Genomic DNA, 16,704 nt, shown 5'->3' on the forward strand with positions numbered 1-16,704 from the left:
CCAGCGTGATGCCACTATTTGTTTTGCACAGCTATTACACAAAGCTGATTCCCAAGCATTACAAAGGAGAGACAAAAACAAGATTACAAACAGTGGACGATGGCAGAAATAATGGGGAGACTCCTGAACTAAAAGAACATTTTGAAGAAAAGTCAGTGTTTCAGCTACCGAGCAATGGGTGGGCGAAAACAGCTCACAAAAGCGGCATTTTATCTACTGATGTGGCAAAATTGTGTGCAAGCAAAGCTTTGTATCACATTTGTTTTTTGTTTTTTTGTAAGGCAAGGCAAGTTTATTTGCGTAGCACTATTCATACACAGGGCAACTCATCAGGTGCTTGTAACCACCTGATGAGAGTGAACCCACTGCTATTCTTTCACCCTGACAATCTGGTTTTGTTCTTCACCAAATCCTACAGTAAACAGTTAAACAGAAGTCAGAAGTAAACAACAGACGCACAATAAACAATGTTGATCAGAGCTGTGACACTGAGTGGGCCATAATAACAAATCAATAAAACGAAGGAAAAGTAAAAAGCTTTGAAAAAAAAAAACGACTTTGAGGCCTTGTCACAAAGAGTGACAGTTGATACAACACAGATACACGTTTTCTACTTCCAAATTATGTGTAATAGTATATATCCATGCACCAACCCAGCTAGGTTGAAAAATAAAAACAAGAGACTTGAGCTACCCGAACTGGCTCACAGTAGAGCTGCAACTAACTATTATTTTCATCATCGATTAATCAGTCGATTATTTTCTCGATTAATCGAGTAATCTTTGGTCCATAAAATGTCAAAAAAATGTTGATCACTGTTTGTCAAACACTGATTCAGAAAACTTGTTTTAATAATGAAAAAATCTTCAAACCAATTAATCGATTGTCAAAATAGTTGACGATTAATTGAGTAATCAATTAATAATCAAGTAACTGTTTCAGCTCTAGCTTTGCTTTACTGATGCTTGTGATAGAATTTTAACAATTTAGCCACCAAAGATATAACTCATTCCTTACTGTGAAATGAAAAATTACCATTTATTTAAAAATCCATTGAAGTCAGTTGAGTGTGGGCACCTGGAATATTTAAAGTAGTAGTAGTATACCAACTTTTAAGAGAAACTTTAATGAAGAATTTCAAAAATATAAAACATTACCTCCATCACATGTGGGTGGAGCCAGACAAGAGATGTCTCAAAAAATACCAAAATGATCCATAACTATAACAGTCAATAGTCTAGTTTGTCACTTTCACGTGAACCCACAACACACATTTGGCTTTGGGTAAATTAGACGGCTACAAATAAGAAGAGGCTCCAAACTTCACCAACACGAGACTTTAAAAACCACAAGAACTCTGACGGGAATGAATCATGTAATAACATGCAATGCATCAGTACCTGGGAGAACCGCATATAAAATCATCTGCAGCAATTTGTAATTACAAACACCCACAGAGCCCAGATCAGAGGAGACTCCCAGCTCTGCACAAATCCACACAAAACCCTCAGACTAAGTCGTCTGTAAAGCCCATGGCAGCTCCTGATGCCAGCCTCTCTGCTATTAGCCCCACGCTGTTCCTGTTGCCACTCACTCCGTCATATTGTCCCGCGTTTTCTGTCCAAAACATACACAATGCGCTGACCACAACTGCAGCTGCCACGTCTGCACACACACCACAAGACTTAACAACTTTTCTGAAAAGCTCAATATTCCAACTTCTCAAAAACCACATTCCCCACAGAGAAAATTACCATTCTCTCTCTCTCTCCTCTTTCTTTTTTTTCCTCCCTCTCTCCCACTCTTACAGTTTTCAGTGAAAGTACAGAGTGGAAAGAGCACCGGAGTTTGTCAACATGGTGACAGTTTTCATTTTGTGTCTTGTAATTATGTAATCATATCTAAATGTTTGTGTGTACACTGTATAATTGGCAGAGGTTAAGTCTCCTGTTGCAAGAGACTGTGTGTGTGTGTGTGTGTGTGTGTGTACAGTCTGCAGACAAAAAGCTGCTGCTTTTATAACATGCACTGTAGTATAGAGTAGTGTGGTTTGCCTGGAGACAGGGTTGCGTCTCTAGCTGCTTTCTTTGGGTTACAAAGGATCAGGTTACCCGGCGACTATTCTTGCAGCTCTTTGGGCCAATGGAGCCATTATGAGTGAAATGAATTATGGACTAGGCTCGCTTCAACCCAACTCCTTCCCTTGTTTCCCGTCATTCTAATTTTCCTCTTTATTGCTGTGGTAACAATTTTATATTTTCTTCTTACTTTTCTTCTGGGCTCTCCGTCTTTTCTTACTCTTGTTTCGAGTACCAGAAAGGGAAACATTCATAAGAGTATTTTGCCATCTTTTCTGAGCTTTACCATCCGCCGACACCGCCCACAATGAGGATCACTCCCCTGCTAACAAGGTAACGCGATAATAAGGTCAGCCGGTGTGTCCTCACTATTGAAAGGAGTTATAGGAAGACACACAAGATTTAAATTTACAACAATTGCAGCAGTGCATCTACATCACGCCCCAACAATGACAACTGTTGTGTGTCTGTGTGCCGTCACTGCTGCCAGCGACGTCACTGCGGGCAAACAACTTATCCAGATCGGTTGATGAGTCATTATTAAAAACACACACTCTCACAAAAGAAGCTTAACGCTCAAAAAAACAAACAAAGCAAACAATATCGTTCTGTGTAATGATCCTTTTTTTTTTTTTTTCATTATGTCAGTGTGATGTCATGGAGCAAAGCTTTTGTGAGAGAAATTTAAAGATTAGAATCACTGTATTCAAACATACGGGCACATCTGATGCCACAGCACTACACGGCTGCCATTGTCTCTCGTCTGTGGACAGTATTATGTTGGTTTGTTGATTTCCTATTAGATTTCCACCACAGCCACTGGTCGTACGATGCAGATCATAAACACAGTGGCAGCGGCGGAGACGTTTGTGTTTGAAGAGCAACGAGTGTGCAGACAGACTGGAACCGTCTTGTAATTAAATAATGATGATTGCTGCTTTTATTTATAGGCAAAGTCAATTTGAGACTGAACTGAAGATATTTTAACCAACGGAATGAGCAAGCAAATGAAAAGCGGTAAGGCCAAGAGGAGCAACAGGTCAGCATCACCTCAGTATAGCAAGCGTGCACACAACAAACAGCACTGAGGTCCTGGGAAGATTGTCTCATTTAAGTGTGGAGGGCTTTTGTCAAACAGTCGTAGGGCAGTGCTAAATATAGCTCTCCTTCATATAAAGATGTTGTGATGTGTGAAGAACACAAAGACTTTTATGTCCTGCTGAGCAAGACGCATGCTTTTGCTTTTCATCCTCCCCATCATTTCCCCTGCAGCAGCTCAACATGGGTCACATTCGAACACCAAGCTGCACAAACACACAAGTTCATTATCAGGTTCACATCATCAATAGGTAAGAGGCAAATATGTAAGCAATGCCAACACTCAGTAGAGTTTATAATTTACGTAAAAAGGTAGGGATGGAACCTTCACGTCAGCAACAAGTAGCTGTTGCTGTGGGTTATTTCAACCTAAGTGTGCTGACATGTTTTCTACCACATCAAGGGAAAATCCATGAGGAACATGTACTCGCCATTACAAGAACTTTTCGGTCTGCCTTAGGGAAGAGGCCTCCACGGCAATGGCTATATTGTTTGAGTTGTGCATCAGTAGCATTCTCTAGAAATGTTTCCCCTACAATTTTATTCATTCATTCATTGTCTACCACTTTGTCCTCCACATGAGGGTCGCTGCAGGCAATCTCAGCTGACACAGAGCGAAAGGCAGAGCGAAAGGCACGGTACACGCTGGACAGGTCGCCAGTGACATCACAGGGCCAAGATATAGAGACAAACAACCATTTGCTCACACATTCACACATTTAACCCAATTTAAACCTCTGCATGCTTTTGGACTGTGGGAGAAAAGTGGAAAAAAAACCCACTCCTCCAAAATTGGGAAAACTCCACACAGAAAGGCCCAATCTGTGTTGTGAATTGTCTTTTGTATCACAATTTGCAGCCTTTGACACACATTATGAGTGATACTAAGTAGTGGTACAGTATTATCATATTATTCTCCAAAATACAGGAACTATGGGCATGTGGTTTTAAGCGTGAACACTGACATGTAAAATATATAGCAGTTATGAAAACAAATACCGTGTGATGGTGGAAAGATTTCTGAATTGCTCATTTATGATCCTTGGAGAATTAAAATGATACTCTACCCAGTTGTTGCTATACTTTTTTAAATAGTATAGTCAAGACAGAGCAGAAGGCTGAGATGTTACAGAATGGATTTGCATTTACAAAGTGTCACACAGAAACACTGCAGCTCCTCTGAATCAATCGAGCCAAATTCCAGGTGATCAACAACTGAGAATCTCCAAGGGTAAAAGACGTAAAAGACGTGCTTGTGCATGACACTGCACACCGAGCTCTGTAAACACACTGACATCTACAGCCTTACATGGCCCTCCATGCTGATGTGCGTCTGCAACAGAGGACATCACAACAGGAACCTGATCGAGCCGTTTCATAGTCGAGAGGAAACACGCTGCATCCCTTCAAACAACAGACATTGTTTAAACATCCACGTCTCACTGTGCAACAAACCATGCACAGTCGTGCTCACGCACTGCACACTTATTTTACATTTTCATGAAGATTCATGTCTGTGAAATTATTTATTATTATTTATATTTGCATATGCCATCCTTCTCCTTATAAAACAGCTGCCCCAGTCCATGTAAACACATCAGGCACGGGACTCGGAGAGAAGTACTCCACCTCTCTGAAAGTGATGAGTTGTTTAATGAGGCGTTGCTGTGGAAACAGGTGCATAGAGACGTCAACGACGTGCCCTCATTAGCTCCTGACAACAACTTGGTGCAACTCAGGAATTTTTTTTCCTTTTGTACTGACAGCGTAAGCAATGGAACAAACGTGTTAGCGGCTCAGCAGTCTATTTTTATCCCCAGTGATGTCACACACTGACGGAGAGATGGAGCGGACGACAAAAATGACAGCAATCCCTGCCCTCCCTGTGCCCTCATTCATCAATGGAGTATGTGCTGCACATCGTACATGAACAGGAGGTGTTGGCTTAGAGCACAGTCACAGGGGAGAGTGACAGACCTATGACAAGAGAACAACGTCAGCAAAAATGCTGGGCTTGGCAGACGCATAGAAGAGCGATGGAATGGCGATGAATCAACATGGAACGTGTGTACACCACGGCTGTACATGTATTCATGATGTTACAAATACAGTGTGTTCACTTAACTTAACTTTGTTTGTGGGGCCTTTTTGCACACAGCCGCTTTGCGCTGTAACACAAACACCCCTGATCAGTCAGCGGTGGATGGGTTCTTCCTGTGAGAACACACTACTCACAGAAATAACCACACAACAAGTACTTGCATGACTGCAGTGAGCCGCACAAAGCATGCTGGGGGATCGAGTAACAGGATATAGTTTATCAATGGAAATAAAGATAATCCATTTGGTATAATCTTTATCTTTGTGAGGAACAAATGCAATTTCTTCCTGGATTTGATGTGTTTCCTGTCACACTGTACCATGTACACTCAGACAAGGCAGATTTGTTTTTAACAATGTAACTGAGCAATTTTATTTGATATATGGGGCTGTGGGCAGGTGTTGTTAAAGAAAGAAAAACACAGTTTCAGCTATTTTCTTTGTACTTTGCCCAAAGGGAAACATTTTATGCCTTCTCATGTGAAAACTGAACAACTTTTCTGTATTAATGCAGCACACGCTGGCAGAGAGTAAAGTACGGGGAACAATTAAAACCCTGTAAAGCACAGGCATTAAATACCAACTGTTTATGCACTTTGTGAGTTCTGTGGAACGATGCCAAAAACACAAAGTAAACTCTTAGAAGAGAGCTGCAAGGCTTTCAGTTTTTTCTGACACAATATTTTGTGTCTGTGTTTGAGTGTGTGTGTGTGTGTGTGTGTGTGTGTGTGTCATCATGGAGAGCAAACACATAATCAGGTTTACAGTCCTGACCTGCTAGTTCGTACATACCAGAGATAACTGGGTAAGCCTGAGCGACTGAGAGAGAGAATGTAAATCCTGGTCTCACAGACACATACATACAGAGTGTGCGTCTGTGTGTGTGTGTGTGTGTGTGTGTGTGTGGTAATCTGTAGGTGGAAAAAGCTTAGTCTCAAGGAGAAGCGCGGGGACAAAGCATTTCATTATGCTCCAAGCATCAAGGTGGACAAGGAGGTAACATGAGAGCCGTGACCAAGCATGAGAGAGGGGTCTGGGGATAAAGGAGACACACTGCTGTTCTGAACCAGCCTTTGTTGGTAGCAGCTCCTGTCTCCATCAACCCCCACCTCCCTCCTCCCTGACTTTCCTTGGCTTGGTTCTGGGCAGGTAAACCGATAGGAACCTTGGATTCAGTCCATTTCTGTGCACAACAAAGTGATTCATGACAAGAGGGAGAGACAGAAAGCAGGCCTTCGTGTGAGAGGAGTGGCTAAGTGTGAGTAACAAGTGTCAAGAAGATGGATAAATACAAAACAAACAAACAAACTTAAAATTTCTGATCAAACGTTGTTGATCCACAGCAGGATTGTCAATAGATCAAAGTCATTTGGCACTAAAGTTTAAATATTGTGGCAGTCAATTTTTGTGTTGAAATTATTAGTTTCAAAAAACAGCTGTGGACAAATATTTAGGTTGAGGTGACTCATGCTGTCGATATTGAGCTGAAAAAGTCCCCAGGCCAATTTAGAGCTCAGGATGTTGTAAATGTGTGGATGTTGAATGTCTTGTGCAGACATTGTTTACTCATGCTGAGGGAAAGAAAACTGAAGCCTGGCTGCTAAAATGTCCGATTCCTGAAAGGATGTTGGGTGTACTTCCTTCTAAATGTTGTACAAATCTTCCCTGTGCCTCCACACACTATTAAAAGAAAGTGTTAAGAAAACAAATCAGTGACTGTAACGTTTACGTAACTCCACCAACTAAGACAATTGTATCACTGTTTTCCATGTAATTTCACAAACTGTTTCTTGTAATTAAGTTCATATCGGATTAGGGCTTCAAAGGTAAATGAATTCTTTAACCGATTTCAGGTTGTGTCACTTAAATGTGAACATTTCCTGGTTACTTTGCATCTCTGTGATAATAAACTGCATTTGCATTTTATGGACCAAACAATAATGGAATAGACAAGTGGCAGATGGATCAATGAAGAAAAATAATTGTGAGTTGCAGCACTGTATCCTGATGGTACAGTACAGCAACAACTGGTGCACCTGAAATACAGGATATAAAAGAAGAAGTGAAAGCAGCTCCCTCACTGTAATCCTCCTTCACACAGTGATGTACTGACACTTCTCTTGTCCTCTTTCCCCTCTCTTCATTTCTTCTCAATCATCTACTTTTTCTCTGGCCCTGGATTTACTATGAGACGTTCTTCAGAGGTTACCGGTTTGAATCCCGGTTTGACCAAGGGTCTTTCTGTGTGGAGTGTGCATGTATGGTTTCTCTGGTTTCCTCCCTCAGTCCAAAACATGCAGAGGTTAGTTGGACACTTTAAATTGACCGTAGGTGTGAATGTGAGAATGAATGTTTGTTGGTTTCTGTATGTTGGCCTTGTGATGTCTTGCCTTTTGCCCTGTGTCAGCTGGGACTGACCCTCACGTGAAGTTATCACCTTCACACCTGCTCCCACCTTTCCTCTCTACATGCTGTGAAGAGCATTGAGGCTTGGGGATAATATAAGCCATATAATAAAAAATAAACACTCTCACACTGCAATTATTGTGACCATAACATACTGCAGAGTATTTCTGCGGAATAATCGAGCTTTTTATTAAACCCAAGTCCAGGCCACAACTGACCGCACATTATTTTCCACTCGGCTCCTCTGCTGAATGACCGTCAGTATTTTTTTTATTGATGTCATGTGTTTATCTACTGAGGTAAGACTCAAGTTTTGCCCATTTCCCTCACAACAGAGCATCCCCTGCATGCAGACACAGACACACACTGCACGAAGGCCCCAACCTATCCAAAGCCAACCTGTCCACCCTCACAGTGACCTAATTGTCTGCCGTTTACTTACGAGCACACACACTCTCTCACATACTTTTCATATACTATGAAAAGTATGGAGCTATTACCTTCAGGCCACCTCCTGCAAGATGTGATCAGCCTTTGAATTATCAACTTTTGTATGATCTAAAGTAAAATCAGTGTATCGTCAACATGCGTAAACAAGGACTAAAAACCTGTGCCCTGTTCTTCCCTCATCTCTGCGTGGCTGGTACAGGCTTTCCTCATTATGATACTGTAAGTCACCAAATACTTCTCAGCCGTTACCAATTGGATGAAGGCGCAAAACCGTTTTTACCAATGCTAATCGCTGGATTAATGTCATAAGGTCCGTTTTTTGGCTAAGAACGATAGACGGAATGTAGGGGTGAGAGGGGCCCGGGTGGCTGTTGAAGCACATGAAACAACAACAACCAGGCTGGCTTTAACAGACAATTTCACTTTTCATTTTTCGATAATTTCTGCTCACAATTGAAATGTTTATGACTGGTCGGGCAAGAGTCACAAGTTTCGAGGCAATCAGACGGGTTTTCTTGGTGTTTGTTTACACTTTTTTGCTGATGAAATAAAAAAAAACAGAAAAACTCTGGGTGTGACAATATTTATTTGTCTGAAGTTTTCTCTTTGTGTGAAATGTGTGAGTAACAATCTTACTATTAAAATTGCCTCGTGAGCACTGGTCTCAGCAATGTTAGTAATGAAACAGTTACTAGTTTCATTCATAAGCACATTCAAATTTCTTATAATATCTATCAGTGTTTCAGTAAGTGAGTGAGTAAGCGTTTGTTCATACAGTTTCCTGTAAAATTCACCTTTACCCTGGACCAAAGAGCACATGAACTGTCTCTTTTCCAGACAGTCTATGTCTCTTTGTGCTTGACTGACTTCCTAAGAAAAATGTATCTTGATATTTTCAGATACTGGCTCAACGACCTCAACATAAAGTCCTTTTCAACTGAATCTGTGGCCTACGGACTCGTTCTTCAATCCACCCATGAGTTATCCTGTGAGACACAAGGCAGTGTCGCAGATTTGATCTTTTTGTGCTTTGTTTCCTATTGGGCTTCCTTTTAAGACCACAATCTTAGCTGTGGCTTAACATTCAAACACTTCCAATCCAAATCTAACATCCCACCTCTCTTTCTTTCCCTCTGATAAACATCCTGTTGCTGGGCTCCAGGGTAGCAGTGTGTGCTTTGAATAATCAAATGTCCCTGCGCAGCCTAACCTTTCCTTAGCACACCACCGACAGCAAGGAAACACCAGGCACAGTCAGTCATGCAAAGCTGTTCCACTACCATGCAAATCAACACACACACACACACACACACACACACACACACACAGAGCAAGTTTTAGGAAGCAGAACTGATACATATCGTCTTGGGTTTGCCACCTTACAAATAACCACAGTTTCCTTTACAGAAGTAAAATGTTATTAGATTAATTATTTTAAGTCTCAGTGTGAAGGTCACAGGTTTTGTTTAAAGCTGAGTTTTATCTTCACTTAGCCATCAACTGTCCTATGGCCACTTAAAGACACGGGCTGTTATTTCACTTGTTCGTACACATATTTTGCTAATTGATAATTGCTAATTATTTTAGTCATTGACCAACAACCTTTTGAGGGGTGACTATCACAGTGTATTTGCCCAGAAGCTGTAACATGGGTGAGTTCAGTGGACAAAAGTGTAGCTGTGGATTGTAAATTCAGACCAAATTAAGTCAGCGTCCTCACCTATGGCAGCACTAAAAATGCAAGTGTGTTGTTTACATACAAACAATACTACTTTTTCTCAATTTATCTGGCAAATCAGGACTAAATGGATTGTTTTTTTTACGGTGTGTGTGTGTGTGTGTGTATAGAATACATGTACAGGGGAGTGAGGTAAACAGGAGGTGGTGGTGTGTATGATCCAATTTCCAGGGCCAAACGTTCTTCTCCAAGGAGAGAGATAAAGAAACAGTCCCTTCCACAACGGAGGTGGAAACAATAGAGAGGGCAGGGGCTCTCCATCACAGCTGTGTGTGTGTATGTGTGTGTGTCTTTACAGCCCTTTCTGGCAACACTGACCTTGTCAGGACCAGCATTTCTAAGGAACTGATTAAGTTTAAGGTTAGGTTAGGTTAGGTAAGATTAAGGTTAGGGTTAAGCACAAACTGATTATGATTAAGTTCAGGGATATCTGAATGGATGGAAGTCAAAATGAGTCCTTACGAAGATAGCTGTGTGAACCTTTGTGTGTGTGTACATTTCTTTATTAGGCTGCTAGGACAAATTTTGAACTTCAAAGGACTTTTTGACAGTTGATTTTAGAGTTAGAATTAAGTTTAGATTAAAGGGTTAGCGTTAGGGTGCGAGGCTAGGGAATGTGTTATGAATTATGTTTAACATTCTCACAACTATAGGAGACAAGAACTCAATTATCAGTCATACGATCTATATATTTTTATGTCAAGCAAGTTCTGCAACGTGGATTGATTCAAAGCAGCATGTATCCAAGGCTGGAGTCTATAGCGCTCAGTGGTTGTTAAATGTGTTGTAACTCATCACTGATCAGTCTGCAGACAGACAGGTGAGACAGGTGAGTGGCCACAGCCGACAATGCTGGGAGTCAACAGGTTCTCACTTGTACTCACACGCTGACATGCTCACACAAACACACCCACTGATGTCAATCCACATCTTGCACATCTCATTAATGATGAAACACAACAAGTTGTTGTTGAAAGAGCAGAAACTGTTAAGATGACACACCTTTTTGGAAAACTAGGTTAAGGGAAACATGACGTCAGACCTGACCACTCAGTATGTTAGCAGTGCTCTTCTGTAGCTACTTGATTTTCACCTTATTCTAATATCATATAAGAACACACGAGTCATTTAAGCAGAGGCAAGCACTTGACATTTAGGATTTTTGACTACCTGTTTTAGAAACGCGTATGCACTGAATGTCACGGCTCATAGAGAGTTAATTTCCTCATATTTTGCCACACGCAAGGCGTGTGTTGAAGATGGCAGATAATGCAAAGAAAGTGTGGAGCGGGGTGGCAGTAGGTTAACGAGTAGAGGAGGTCGAGCGTGAGAAGGAGTTGACGACATAGCAGGGAGCAGGAACCGGAGATGAGCAGATAAGGAGAGGAAGCACAGGACCTACAGATGAGGCAGAGAGGGAAAGCCATGACTGGGGGGGAGAGTAGGAAGCTGTTCTCAGGGCGACGGTGAGAGGAAACAGATGTCATTATAAAGGAGAGGAGAGTAAATTCATACTCTCTGAAACATAATTTGCAACAATTTCCCACAAAACTATTGAAGGGAGTCAGTGAGGTCTATCCAACAGCAGATCAGAGTTGCATTATGGTTAAGAAAGTCCCCAAGCTTGAAGTGAAGTGTGGGGTCCAGACAAGGTTTGTAACTTAATGCTGAGACCACAACATTGCATACGGGCCAAATCTGTAGAATGGCCATAAAGTCGGAGGTTGGTGTTGAAAGCTGAATCGTTATTGCTTTACTTTGCTCCTCCACAGAGAAGTGAATGGAAAAACGTGCCAATGGAACACAAGGAGGGAGCCTGTGAATAAACAGAGCTGGTGACTCACCCTTTCTGGGATGGGAGAGATGACCGCGGGCGGGGGTGTGGGGTACCAAACTGCCTTCACTACCCCTCTAAACACACCAATGTAGGCATTCATGCGCACACACAGTCCAAAACATGTCGCACTCAGTTGACCAGACCAGGACAAGCTGTCTATTGTCCAAATGTCCCACCTAAAGCTGTAGCTCCTAGGGGGGCAGGAGTTCAGTGTCCAGGGGATTTTGGGGGGGGACTGAGGAATGTGTGACTGGACAAACAAGGCTTGAAAAAGATCAGGTTCTGAGAGACTTTTTCTTTGATGGAGAGACGGTGCTTTTGTTTCTCTTATCTGAAAATTCATACGGAATAAAAAAAACAGGCATGTACACAAACACCTTTTCCCCACTGTCACACTCAACGAAAAAAAAACAACCCTCCATGCTCGAAATTGTGGGGACACTGCAATAATCTTGACCAAACACATAATAGTCACAATGTATTCAAAAGTTGAATTACTACATTAGACAGAAGTGGGAAGCAGAAGTTGATTAAGACTAGAACCTCAGTCAAAAAAAAACCCAATGTCTGTCTTTCATAGTTAGTGTGGGAGACAAGTGGAGCAGGCAGAGGAACGCTGCACGGAGAACATGTAAAGTCCACACAGAAAGACAAGCCAGGGAGATACAAACACAGCACTGGACCATATCCAAAAGTCAAGTTCCAAGCTTATTATATTACCTATAGTGCAAGTTGAAATTATTGATTACATTTATAATATATTATAATTCAACACACAAATTCAAGAATTCAGCCTCACATATTAAGGATCTTTTGAAAGTGCAATAAATCTTCTCTTGAATTTTAACATAGCTGTGGTTTGGACATATATCTTGAACGACTGTCCTGTCATGAGGACACAGAGAGTGAAAATGATGAAAACAGTGGAAAAGAAAAAGTTAACTAAATTTCATGCTGTGGGGCAGGAACCACAAACTGGTGTTCACTGTGTGTTTAAGGTTCTGCTGTGGCGTCAACATTGCTCCCTATAGGTCTAAAAATACAGAGAAAGTCTTACTGAGCATTACCATTATCTGTGTAATTATGGCCATGTTCTAACAAGTGACCCAACGCTGAAGTGCAGAAAATTAGTAAGGAGGAGGAAGTAAGGGCAGCCATGAATAGTATGTGGAAAGGCATTTGGTCCACATGTTGAGGTATGGAGATGTCTAGTAGAGAGAACAGTGGACTTTTTGACCAGACCAGATTGTTTAACACACTCTTGGGGAGCAAGAAAATGTCTGAGGAATGAGGAAGTGTAGTGGTACTGATACACAGATGTATAAAGTTGATCAGCCACACCATGGAGATATGAGAAAGAGTTGTTCAATGGCTCAATGGAGGAAAGAAGTGGAGACCAGTGAGCAATCGTATGGGTGACACGACAAGAAAGAGTACCATAGATGTGATATCTGCCTTGGGAATGCTGATGGAGAAGTATAGAGAAGAAGTGGAGGTCTGCAGTGCAGAGAGACAGAATACCTGTGTGTGTGAATGACAGTGAGACAGGTGGTACAGTGAAGATGCAAAGAGTAGTGGTAGCGGAAGTAAAAGTAGACGAGTTTAAATACCTGGGACCAACCTTTCAAAGCAATGGACAGCGAGGTGAAGAAGAGAGTGGTGGAATGTGTGGCAGAAGAATAGCAGTCTACAAGATGTTAGTGAGCTATGATGTATGTCTTAGTGACAGTGTCACTGTCTAAAGGACAGAGGGCAGGTGGTGGAGGTGTCAGAGCTGAAGATGAGGAGATGTCCGCTGGGAGTGACCAGGATGGACAGGATTAGAATTGAGCATAATCGAGGGACAGCTCAGGTTGACAGGTTCGGCAATACAATAAATGAGGCAAGATTGAAATAGTTTGGACATGTACAGAGGAGGCTGAAGATAGAGCAGCCGCATAGGACAAAAAGAGAAAGACCACAGAGAAAGTTCATGGGAGTGAAAATCTGCAAATCGAATCACCTGCCAGACAAATTAAAACACATGGCCAGCTCAAACTACCACCTGAATTTAGGATTAAATTATCCCCTGCTTATGTTATTCCAAATAACCTCAGCAGTCTGTATGCTTGCTGGCCCGTTACTGTCGAGAAGGCCATATATAGCATAACACTCGCTGCTTCCTATTGAAAAGAGGATGTCTATTACAGTATACATGTTTACAAGCTTCAGTTTCCAAACGCAAAAGCCTGCAAACATATTCGTAATATACAGTATCATAGACTTTAACAGATGTAGGTTTTATTAGGTAAGCCTTTTGTCAAATTGTTTTTGTTTGTTTTTTTCTTCACAGTCATGTGACACTTGCACACAAATGTGTGCAAGTGTCCTGGGCTGGTTCACAATGGCTTCTTTGCCAGCATGTTCTGCTATCAGTGATGATAATGTGTCAATACATCCTATGATCACACTTAAATAATAAATAAATTATCATTTTAAATGTGGCCTAGTATGCTCTTTTGGCATGAAATGCAAATGTCTAAGGTTGACATCAGAACATCCAAAGCTAAAAAGGGTCATAGACTTTCAGGACCTTCTCTTCCGACAGGTAAAAGCACTGAGCAGAGTCTATAAATCACCCAATACCTTTAACCAATATGATTTGGGGCTGTGGGAGGAAACCATAGCACCCAGAGGAAACCAATGAGAAAATACAATCTACACATGAAGCAGGCCCGGCTTTGGCAGGTTTGAACACCGATCCTTTATGCCGTGAGGCAAAAGTGCATAACGCTGCAACACTGTGACACCAACTGTAAGGAGATGTTTTTCACTCCGACAAATTTACTTTTGTGTTAAATTACAAAACAGCCATTACAGACACAAGGCATGTTTTGCCCTTGGATGACAAACAGAATGAAACTGACTGACTGACTGTCTGTCTTGCTAAAACCCATCAGAATCTGCCAACCACAAAGCATAATAGCACAGTTTTTTCCTCCAAGGGTGTGAGGGAGAATAGGTAATTACTGCAATTATAATTGTAAAACCAAAATGTGACATTTTGTACATTCCTCCGAGTCTGATACTGCTTTCATTTCACACACATTTAGAACTCTCGTGTACTGGAACGGTTTCCTTTACTTATATCAACAGTAGAGTGTAAACCAGGGGTGTCAAACACACGGCTCACAGGCCAGAACCAGCCCGCAGGATGAATTTGTGAAAATTTCTAATAATAATGTGAAATACTATATTTTTCATTTCCAGACACCTGTGATTGAATGTGTTTTGCCTTTGTAGATCCATGGTGATCTGTAGTAAGTAGTAATGCACATGTGTAAATGGTTAACTTAGGTGTAATATTGAAATTGCACTTTTTCCCCTCAAGAAATTTCAGGTTGTTCATAATATATTTTGTAAAAAGATACTTCAGTAAATTTCCTTTCTTTTTGTTAAACTGTGCTGTATATGGCACCAGAATTATAATAAGTCTGACACCCCTGGTGTAAACAAGTGTTTTGGGGGGTGACACACAGCTTTAGTGTATCATGAGGGCATAGCACATGAACAGCCTTCCTCCTGGAACTTACCCTGACATGCACCAACACATACAAACACACTGGTTCCTACCTTGGTGTCAACAATGGAGCAGGCGATTTGTTTGACATAGGCCAGGTCAGCACTTAGGGGCATCAGGACAGATTCTCTCGTCAGGCCAATCTGGATGAAGAAGGAAACCCCAGCTGGAGTAGGAGGCAGTGAGGGTATCACAGCCCCAGCAGGTGCTTGTCCTGCTGCCAGCTCCATCACAGGAAATCCACCCTGAGTGGGCACCGTGGGCATGGATATGGGCGCCTGCTGCATCATATTTGCGGACGGTGGTGAGGAGCCCGCAGAAGGGAAGAAGACCTGTGGCATGAGCCCAGAGGGCATACAAGGGCTTGCATTAGCCATTCAGAATCCTGTCTGCCGGCTGCCCGAAGCTCTCAACATACAGACTAACAAACACACGCCCAGATGCAGTGTAGAGTTGCCAGGAAGCCCACGCTCATTCAAACTCCGTCAGTGGGGGAGAGAGAGAAACACACACACACACACACACTGAAGCATCAACACACTAAGTTGAGTCCTGGTTGCTGTGGGTCTTCTGTCCACTTCTGTCCAATCCTTATCCAGGAAGTGGTAGTTTGTCCTCTCTACTGCCACTTCTGTCGCTCTGACTCCCTCGCTGTCAAACTTCTTTTATTGTCCAGGCATGACAAGCATGAGCGGCGTGCGTGTGTGTGTGTGTGAGTGAGAGATTCATGAAACACACACACACACAGACACCACCACCTTCTTTCCTACTTCACCTTCCCTTGTCCGAACAAGTTGTTCTGCAGAGGAGAAAGTCCAACGTTGATTATGAAACTGCGGGAGGGAAGAAAACAAACACACAAAGCAAAACAAAAAAAACTTTGTTGTGCTCTTCAAGCTAGGTTACAAAATGGCCTCCTTGAACAGGAAATTGTGAGAAAGAAGGAGAGCAAGAGCCTACACACTTTTTTTGTTGCCCTGTTTCAGTTTCAGCCCCAGTTCAGTGTTTTCTGTGTAAAAGCAAGAGATCTGTGTAAGGTTACCTCCCTCACCCCTCCCCCCGCCCTCTCGTCTATGATCTTGCCACAGCCAAGAAGGAAGTGAAATGACTGACACAGCCTTACACCAACAGACTGTCACCAAGTCCCGCCCTCTAAGTCCATACTCTCGAAGTTACCCTCCTCCCTTTCCTCTTTCTCACTCCAGTTCCTTGATTTGGGTTTGTGTGTTTTCGCCTTCCCAGTTAAGAGGCCAGAAAAAGATCCTCTTTCATTGCCCGAGGGGCAGCTCCACACTCCAAAAACCCCTCCCATCTTTTCTTCATCTTCCTGCGTGCTACTGTAGCCTCTCTTTGTCCCTGTGTGAAACTTTATTTCTTTAGAATGCTTTAGAATCTGGAGCATCTTTTCTTTCTGTAATTTTGTTGTTGTTTTCATGCA

General features: G+C 42.1%; 1 protein-coding gene across 3 annotated transcripts in view; it reads right to left on the bottom strand.

The window, feature by feature from the left end:
* Positions 1-16,334, bottom strand: part of prkd2 (protein kinase D2) — a 29,285-nt gene extending 12,951 nt beyond the window's left edge. For 2 of the 3 annotated variants that reach the window (XM_044032946.1, XM_044032945.1), the window contains exon 1: positions 15,320-16,332. In XM_044032946.1, the coding sequence (XP_043888881.1) occupies positions 15,320-15,643 (324 nt within the window). In that variant the 5' untranslated portion in view covers positions 15,644-16,332. Of the gene's footprint in view, positions 1-15,319 lie in introns of all 3 variants that reach the window. The other variant, XM_044032944.1, reaches the window with a different exon arrangement.
* Between the last annotated feature and the right edge of the window lie 370 nt (positions 16,335-16,704).

Source organism: Solea senegalensis, linkage group LG8 (assembly GCF_019176455.1).
Source record: "Solea senegalensis isolate Sse05_10M linkage group LG8, IFAPA_SoseM_1, whole genome shotgun sequence".
In the NCBI taxonomy this organism is placed as follows: domain Eukaryota; kingdom Metazoa; phylum Chordata; class Actinopteri; order Pleuronectiformes; family Soleidae; genus Solea; species Solea senegalensis.